The sequence below is a fragment of the Thalassophryne amazonica genome, chromosome 21 (assembly GCF_902500255.1).
Source record: "Thalassophryne amazonica chromosome 21, fThaAma1.1, whole genome shotgun sequence".
Taxonomy (NCBI): domain Eukaryota; kingdom Metazoa; phylum Chordata; class Actinopteri; order Batrachoidiformes; family Batrachoididae; genus Thalassophryne; species Thalassophryne amazonica.
The window spans coordinates 3,456,410-3,466,227 of NC_047123.1; the positions used below are offsets into that span (position 1 = coordinate 3,456,410).

General features: G+C 43.7%; 1 protein-coding gene across 2 annotated transcripts in view; it reads left to right on the forward strand.

The window, feature by feature from the left end:
* Positions 1-8,085, forward strand: part of slc16a10 (solute carrier family 16 member 10) — a 70,268-nt gene extending 62,183 nt beyond the window's left edge. Inside the window, exons 5-7 of one of the 2 annotated variants that reach the window (XR_004558490.1) lie at positions 5,591-5,819; positions 6,937-7,250; positions 7,471-8,085. Coding sequence is in view for 1 of the 2 variants with exons in the window: in XM_034162302.1 (XP_034018193.1) it covers positions 5,591-5,819; positions 6,937-7,166 (459 nt within the window). In the remaining variant the exon portion in view is untranslated. Of the gene's footprint in view, positions 1-5,590; positions 5,820-6,936 lie in introns of both variants that reach the window. The other variant, XM_034162302.1, reaches the window with a different exon arrangement.
* The last annotated feature ends 1,733 nt before the right edge of the window (positions 8,086-9,818 follow it).

Sequence of the window (9,818 nt, forward strand, 5' to 3'; positions counted from 1 at the left end):
AGTAAATTCAGTTGAATGGACATGATTTGGAAAGACACACACCTGTCTACATATAATGTCCCACAGTTGACAGTCAGAGCACAAACCAAGCATGAAGTCAAAGCAGTTGTCTGTAGACCTCTGAGACAGGATTGTCTGGAGGCACAAATCTGGAGAAGGGTACAGAAACATTTTTTCTGCTTTGAAGGTCCCAATGAGCACAGTGGCCTCCATCATCTGTAAATGGAAGAAGTTCAGATCCACTAGGACTCTTCCTAGAGCTGGCCCTTAGTCAGGGAGGTGACCAAGAACCCGATGGTCACTCTGTCAGAGCTCCACCTCTCCAGAGAGGAGAACCTTCCAGAAGGACAACCATCTCTGCAGCAATCCACCAATCAGGCCTGTATGGTAGAGTGGCCAGATGGAAGCCACTCTTTAGTAAAAGGCACATGGCAGCCCACCTGGAGTTTGACAAAAGGCACCTGAAGGACTCTCAGACCAGGAGAAACAAAATTTTCTGGTCTGATAAGACAAAGATTGAACTCTTTGGTGTCATGTTTGGAGGAAACCAGGCCCCATCCCTACAGTGAAGCATGGTGGTGGCAGCATCATGCTGTGGGGATGTTTTTCAGCAGCAGGAACTGGGAGACTAGTCAGGATTGAGGGAAAGATGAATGCAGCAATGTACAGAGACATCCTGGATGAAAACCTGCTCCAGAGCGCTCTTGACCTCAGACTGGGGCGATGGTTCATCTTTCAGCAGGACAGTGACCCTAAACAGAGGTTGGATCCTCTTGCTTGCCTCTACTGGTGGTTGGCTCTCACTGCGGTATTGTATCACTTCCTGTTCCGGAGCACAGCTGTGTTTTTCTGTATCTGTTAGCTGTTTAATCTGCGCAGTTAGATTGATCTAGTTATCTAGATTACGATTTGTTTCCCAGTGTAATCTTTACGTGCCTTAGCACTCCTTCTGCTGAATCACCTCTAAATTATTTACACATTATTCACTTTGCGTGTTTTTAGGAATCCGCTAGCTTAGCGTAGCTACTAGCTCTTAGCCGATTTAGCATGGCGGCTTCTCCTGTATCTCCCGCACTTTTCTGCTCTGGGTGTGAAATGTTTAGTTATTCCTCGGCCTCCTTTAGCAGTAACGGTACTTGTAATAAGTGTAGCTTATTCGTAGCTTTGGAGGCCAGGCTGGGCGAATTGGAGACTCGGCTCCGCACCGTGAAAAATTCTACAGCTAGCCAGGCCCCTGTAGTCGGTGTGGACCAAGGTAGCTTAGCCGCCGTTAGTTCCCCCCTGGCAGATCCCGAGCAGCCGGGAAAGCAGGCTGACTGGGTGACTGTGAGGAGGAAGCGTAGCCCTAAACAGAAGCCCCGTGTACACCGTCAACCCGTTCACATCTCTAACCGTTTTTCCCCACTCGACGACACACCCGCCGAGGATCAAACTCTGGTTATTGGCGACTCTGTTTTGAGAAATGTGAAGTTGGCGACACCAGCAACCATAGTCAGTTGTCTTCCGGGGTCCAGAGCAGGCGACATTGAAGGAAATTTGAAACTGCTGGCTAAGGCTAAGCGTAAATTTGGTAAGATTGTAATTCACGTCGGCAGTAATGACACCCGGTTACGCCAATGGGAGGTCACTAAAATTAACATTAAATCGGTGTGTAACTTTGCAAAAACAATGTCGGACTCTGTAGTTTTCTCTGGGCCCCTCCCCAATCGGACCGGGAGTGACATGTTTAGCCGCATGTTCTCCTTGAATTGCTGGCTGTCTGAGTGGTGTCCAAAAAATGAGGTGGGCTTCATAGATAATTGACAAAGCTTCTGGGGAAAACCTGGTCTTGTTAGGAGAGACGGCATCCATCCCACTTTGGATGGAGCAGCTCTCATTTCTAGAAATCTGGCCAATTTTCTTAAATCCTCCAAACCGTGACTATCCTGGGTTGGGACCAGGAAGCAGAGTTGTAGTCTTACACACCTCTCTGCAGCTTCTCTCCCCCTGCCATCCCCTCATTACCCCATCCCCGTAGAGACGGTGCCTGCTCCCAGACTACCAATAACCAGCAAAAATCTATTTAAGCATAAAAATTCAAAAAGAAAAAATAATATAGCACCTTCAATTGCACCACAGACTAAAACAGTTAAATGTGGTCTATTAAACATTAGGTCTCTCTCTTCTAAGTCCCTGTTGGTAAATGATATAATAATTGATCAACATATTGATTTATTCTGCCTAACAGAAACCTGGTTACAGCAGGATGAATATGTTAGTTTAAATGAGTCAACACCCCCGAGTCACACTAACTGTCAGAACGCTCGTAGCACGGGCCGGGGCGGAGGATTAGCAGCAATCTTCCATTCCAGCTTATTAATTAAACACCCAGACAGAGCTTTAATTCATTTGAAAGCTTGTCTTAGTCTTGTCCATCCAAATTGGAAGTCCCAAAAACCAGTTTTATTTGTTATTATCTATCGTCCACCTGGTCGTTACTGTGAGTTTCTCTGTGAATTTTCAGACCTTTTGTCTGACTTAGTGCTTAGCTCAGATAAGATAATTATAGTGGGCGATTTTAACATCCACACAGATGCTGAGAATGACAGCCTCAACACTGCATTTAATCTATTATTAGACTCTATTGGCTTTGCTCAAAAAGTAAATGAGTCCACCCACCACTTTAATCATATCTTAGATCTTAGATCATCCAAACCATCATGTTTATTAGACCACATTCCTACCAGGCTGCTCAAAGAAGCCCTACCATTATTTAATGCTTCGATCTTAAATATGATCAATCTATCTTTGTTAGTTGGCTATGTACCACAGGCTTTTAAGGTGGCAGTAATTAAACCATTACTTAAAAAGCCATCACTTGACCCAGCTATCTTAGATAATTATAGGCCAATCTCCAACCTTCCTTTTCTCTCAAAAATTCTTGAAAGGGTAGTTGTAAAACAGCTAACTGATCATCTGCAGAGGAATGGTCTATTTGAAGAGTTTCAGTCAGGTTTTAGAATTCATCATAGTACAGAAACAGCATTAGTGAAGGTTACAAATGATCTTCTTATGGCCTCGGACAGTGGACTCATCTCTGTGCTTGTTCTGTTAGACCTCAGTGCTGCTTTTGATACTGTTGACCATAAAATTTTATTACAGAGATTAGAGCATGCCATAGGTATTAAAGGCACTGCGCTGCGGTGGTTTGAATCATATTTGTCTAATAGATTACAATTTGTAAATGGGGAATCTTCTTCACAGACTAAAGTTAATTATGGAGTTTCACAAGGTTCTGTGCTAGGACCAATTTTATTCACTTTATACATGCTTCCCTTAGGCAGTATTATTAGACGGTATTGCTTAAATTTTCATTGTTACGCAGATGATACCCAGCTTTATCTATCCATGAAGCCAGAGGACACACACCAATTAGCTAAACTGCAGGATTGTCTTACAGACATAAAGACATGGATGACCTCTAATTTCCTGCTTTTAAACTTAGATAAAACTGAAGTTATTGTACTTATTGTATTGGCCCCACAAATCTTAGAAACATGGTGTCTAACCAGATCTTTACTCTGGATGGCATTACCCTGACCTCTAGTAATACTGTGAGAAATCTTGGAGTCATTTTTGATCAGGATATGTCATTCAAAGCGCATATTAAACAAATATGTAGGACTGCTTTTTTTGCATTTACGCAATATCTCTAAAATCAGAAAGGTCTTGTCTCAGAGTGATGCTGAAAAACTAATTAATGCATTTATTTCCTCTAGGCTGGACTATTGTAATTCATTATTATCAGGTTGTCCTAAAAGTTCCCTAAAAAGCCTTCAGTTAATTCAAAATGCTGCAGCTAGAGTACTGACGGGGACTAGAAGGAGAGAGCATATCTCACCCATATTGGCCTCTCTTCATTGGCTTCCTGTTAATTCTAGAATAGAATTTAAAATTCTTCTTCTTACTTATAAGGTTTTGAATAATCAGGTCCCATCTTATCTTAGGGACCTCGTAGTACCATATCACCCCAATAGAGCGCTTCGCTCTCAGACTGCAGGCTTACTTGTAGTTCCTAGGGTTTGTAAGAGTAGAATGGGAGGCAGAGCCTTCAGCTTTCAGGCTCCTCTCCTGTGGAACCAGCTCCCAATTCAGATCAGGGAGACAGACACCCTCTCTACTTTTAAGATTAGGCTTAAAACGTTCCTTTTTGCTAAAGCTTATAGTTAGGGCTGGATCAGGTGACCCTGAACCATCCCTTAGTTATGCTGCTATAGACGTAGACTGCTGGGGGGTTCCCATGATGCACTGTTTCTTTCTCTTTTTGCTCTGTATGCACCACTCTGCATTTAATCATTAGTGATTGATCTCTGCTCCCCTCCACAGCATGTCTTTTTCCTGGTTCTCTCCCTCAGCCCCAACCAGTCCCAGCAGAAGACTGCCCCTCCCTGAGCCTGGTTCTGCTGGAGGTTTCTTCCTGTTAAAAGGGAGTTTTTCCCTTCCCACTGTAGCCAAGTGCTTGCTCACAGGGGGTCGTTTTGACCGTTGGGGTTTTACATAATTATTGTATGGCCTTGCCTTACAATATAAAGCGCCTTGGGGCAACTGTTTGTTGTGATTTGGCGCTATATAAAAAAATTGATTGATTGAAACACACAGCCAAGATATCAAAGGAGTGGCTTCAGGACAACTCTCTGAAGGTCCTTGAGTGGCCCAGCCAGAGCCCAGACCTGAATCTGATTGAACATCTCTGGAGAGATCTGAAAATGTCTGTACACCGACGCTCCCCATCCAACCTGATGGAGGTTGAGAGGTGCTGCAAAGAGGAATGGACCAAACTGTCCAAAGATAGGTGCACCAAGGTTGTGGCATGATATTCAAGAAGACTGGAGGCTGGAAATGCTGGCAAAGATGCATCAACAAAGTATTGAACAAAGGCTGTGAATACTTATGGACGAGTGAATTCTTAGTTTTTTATTTTAAATAATTTGCAAAAATTTCAAAACCTTTTTTCATGTTGTCATTATGGGGTGTTGTGAATAGAATTTTGAGGGGAAAAAAAATGTATTTACTCCATTTTGGAATAAGGCTGTAACATAACAAAATGTGGAAAGAGTGAAGCGCTGTGAATACTTTCCGGATGCACCGTATTGGAGAAAACCTGTTCAATACGTTTGTCTGTAATTAATATGGTAATCTTATTTGGGAGGCTGCCTACTGATAAGAAAAATGTAGTTGTCCTTGAATTGGTATCATTATTGGTAGATACTGAATGTTGTAATATCAGCATTGATTTTAGACATGAAAAAGTGGTATCAAAAGTGCCCCCCCCCTCAGCCTCAAAAGGGCAAAAACAGACATTTTTAATTTTCACACTTCTCAGTTTATAGCTGAAAAGCTGCTCAGTACATTTTCCTTGTTTCTGCATATACAGTTTTCCATCCACCTTGAATCATTAAAGCCACTTTCACCATATTTGGTTAAAACGAGTCTTTCTTTGTCCAGAGGACTTCAGTGTCTCCTGAACCTGTTTTTACTTCGCAACACTGGCAGATGATCTTAATATGATTATTTTTGCATCTGAGCGCAGCCTTCTCTGTCTCGTTCTCAGGTCTCATCTTTTTTTGTCATCGGCCTGATGTCCATGATGATCCCACTGTGCAACATCTTCGGCGGGCTGATCGCGGTGTGTCTGCTGATGGGACTGTTTGATGGTTGCTTCATCTGCATCATGGCGCCGATCGCCTTCGAGCTGGTGGGAGCCAAAGACGGGTCGCAGGCCATCGGCTTCTTGCTGGGACTCATGTCCGTGCCCATGACTGTGGGACCTCCCATTGCAGGTAAATCAGGACAGTCAGCAGACCGCCCTCAACCCACCGCTCACACGCAGTAGAACGATAAAAGTTCACTTATCGTAGCTGTCAGAAGATACTGGAAAAGAGCTGTCAGCTTTAATCAGAGATTAATTCCATCAACATCTGATGACTTTTGCAGGAGTTGCAGCTCTGCTTCTGTATAATCCCACTTGTTGTCATAAATAAAGTAGAGGATGGAGATTTCACGTGTCTCCATGCTGTCAAGGAGACTGAGTCATCATCAGCAAAGAGGGCAAACATTTAGCAAAACAGACCCACAGCGTACACGAAGAACACCGACGGCGACTCGTTTAACAAGTCTTTTCATGAGTTCCCCAACAAGCAAGATGAGCTGTGAGTGTACAGCGCCCCAGAGTGGCCACAAAGGATAACAATTATCTGTCTGTCTGTCTCCACGTTTACTACACTGAGCACTCATTCCGTTTTTTTGATACAGAAAAAGTTGATTGTCCAGTTACTTTTGGTCTCCAAAAAATGACAGTCTCCCAGAAAAACCATAAGGATCCTCTAACAAGCTGATGGGGTCGAGTATGAAGAGGAGACATATTTATTTTATCACTTACAGTTTTCCTGCAGCAGTTTTCTTGATGGTTTCCATGTGAGAATAATTACTTTTTTTTTTCTAAACAAAAGACCTTGGGGTGTTCATGGGACATTTGCACCACCTAGTGTTCATTTAGCATCAGTGATTTGAAGCGCACACATTGTCCACGTGTCCTGCAGCTGCATCCATGCTGGAATTCTTCTTAGGTTTTCCATGATGGATCATCCAGGATCATCACACGGTCCACATCTGCTCACACGTTCATCACAAGGCGCTTCTCTGAAACATCTTCAGACAAAAACTCATTTTTCTGTTCTGCAAAGTTTATGAGGCAGATTTTACATAAATGCTCAAAAGGCAGGAACATGAACGAGTGATTGCGCAGGCTGACGCTTTGAATGAACGAGTGATTTTTTTTTTTTTTTTCTGCAAAGACTCAGAGTTTTGGCGTTTTGGTGTCTTGCGGTTGGAGGTTGTGGTGGTTTCTGAGCCCCGGTGAGGATCACAGTGTGCTTCTTTCTGTGTGTCTGGCTGCAGGCTTCCTGAGGGACCGGCTGGGCAGCTACGACGTGGCCTTCTACCTGGCGGGGATCCCGCCCATCGTGGGAGGAATGGTGCTGTGTCTGATACCTTGGGTGGAAGCCCGGCGTAAGAGGCGGCAGCAGGAACAGGCCCTGGACAAGGAGCAGGACGTCACCCAGAAGATGATCGAGCACGAAAAACCTCTGGAAGACGGGCCTGTGAAGAGCGGAGAGTCTGTCCTCTGAACAAACGGAGACGCAGCCGCCTGGATGCCGTGAGACTGCTGACCTGCAGTGTTTTAGAGTCCAAGTATGAGACGCCGTGTTCATGTGTTCACAGAAGCTGCCTGCAGCAGCAGAATGTCTGGAAATACCAAAGTGTTGAAAACTAACAGAAAAAAGTCAGAGGATGAGGAGTCGAAGTGAAACATCTCACGTCTGTCCAAACAATGCGAGACCAAAACATTTTCTTCCACCACAGAGACAGAATGTTTGTAATATTCATCCACATTTCCACTTTAATCCACTTTAATCCAAAGGCTGGTTTCAGATTTACAAATGTGTCTAAAAATGAAAAACACAGATTTTTTTAGATTATACAAGTAAATTAACATCAGCACAAACCAAAGCCCGTCCACTCAGATGTCTGAAGGGACACCTGTCGTCTTCACTGCTGTCTCTGTTTAATGTCAAAACCGCACAGTTTCTGTCCGTCTTCCCGTTATCAGGTTCTCTGGGAGAATCTCAGTTCAGGAGATTATCCGTAACACTCGTGAAGCTCTGGGATCATCTGAGCCGTGAAGATGTTTGGACACTCACATGAACGGATTCACATGGACTTCCCCTCGACCCCAGCAGCTCTTCTCCACAGGCCGGATCCAGGACCAGGATCCAGGATCTGATGAGGGAATGATTCCAAACCCGTGAATAAAAAAACCCTTAAAAAACAGAAACCTGAAAGTCTGACAAGGACCCCCCCCCCCCAAAAAAAATCTGAATTAGGCAGTAGGGGGCGATATAGGCACAGCAGCTCCAAAAAGAAATCTTAAGATTCACCCTTGAACATGCTAGAAGACAAATCTGCCCCCTACAGGCCAATTCTGGTAATTCAGAGTTGTCATATATCTGCTAACAACATAAATATTATTGATTCATGTGAAAAACATTAAGGTTATTTGTGTCTGTTATTAATGTCTGTTAATTATAGTTTTGATTTTCAGCAGTATTTCTTTTACCAACAAACAGTGTTGAGAATTTAGTTTTAATTTAATTTTGAGGCTGTTTGGTGGTTAATAGAATTATTCAAACACCACTGAAGTCGTTTTCAGATTAAAAATTCATGCGGGGCCTAAAATATAAACCCTGGAATTTTGTGGGTGGAGCCTAAAAATTTAATGTCTTATTACCACGACCCTTTTGTTAAAATCTGGCTTTGCAGAGGTTTTTGCTTTAATGAGCATCACTCTTGTAAACAACTTTACACTCATAAATACAGTGGGGTAAAAAAGTATTTAGTCAGCCTCTGATTGTGCAAGTTCTCCTATTTAGAAAGATGAGAGAGGTCTGTAGTTTTCATCATAGGTACACTTCAACTATGAGAGACAGAATGAGGAAAAACAAAATCCAGGAAATCACATTGTAGGATTTTTAAAGAATTTATTTGTAAATGATGGTGGAAAATAAGTATTTGGTCACCCACAAACAAGCACGATTTCTGGCTCTCACAGACCTGTAACTTCTTCTTTAAGAAGCTGTTCTGGCCTCCACCTGTTACCTGTATTAATGGCACCTGTTGGAACTCGTTATCTGTATAAAAGACACCTGTCCACAGCGTCAAACAGTCAGACTCCAAACTCAACCACAGCCAAGACCAAAGAGCCGTCGAAGGACACCAGGAAGAACATTTTAGACCTGCACCAGGCTGGGAAGAGTGAATCTACAATAGTCAAGCAGGTTGGTGTGAATAAATCAACTATGGGAGCAACTGTAAGAAAATGGAAGACATACAAGACCACTGATAATCTCCCTCGATCTGGGGCTCATCCCGTGGGGTCAAAATGATCACGAGAACTTCTTCTTTGTCTTTCGGCTGTTCCCCTTAGGGGTCGCCACAGCAGATCAATCGTTTCCATCTCACCCGTCCTCTGTATCCTCCTCTGTCACACCAACCACCTGCATGTCCTCTCTCAGCACATCCATGAACCTCCTCTTTGTCCTCCCTCTTCTCCTCCTGCCTGGTGGCTCCATACTCAGCATCCTTCTCCCTAAGATTAGGCTTAAAACTTTCCTTTTTGCTAAAGCTTATAGTTAGGGCTGGATCAGGTGACCCTGAACCATCCCTTAGTTATGCTGCTATAGACTTAGACTGCTGGGGGGTTCCCATGATGCACTGAGTGTTTCTTTCTCTTTTTGCTCTGTATGCACCACTCTGCATTTAATCATTAGTGATTGATCTCTGCTCCCCTCCACAGCATGTGGTCCCAGCAGAAGATTGCCCCTCGCTGAGCCTGGTTCTGCTGGAGGTTTCTTCCTGTTTAAAAGGGAGTTTTTCCTTCCCACTGTCGCCAAGTGCTTGCTCACAGGGGGTCGTTTTGACCGTTGGGGTTTTTCCGTAATTATTGAATGGCTTTGCCTTACAATATAAAGCACCTTGGGGCAACTGTTTGTTGTGATTTGGCGCTATATAAATTGATTGACTATTGACTATATACCCTGGGTCCCTCCTCTGCACATGTCCAAACCATCTCAATTTCGCCTCTCTGACTTTGTCTCCAAACCGTCCCACCTGAGCTGTCCCTCTATGTTCATTCCTAATCTTGTCCATTCTTGTCACTCCCAAAGAGAATCTCAACATCTTCAGCTCTGCCACCTCCAGCTCTGCCTCCTGTCTTTTTGTTA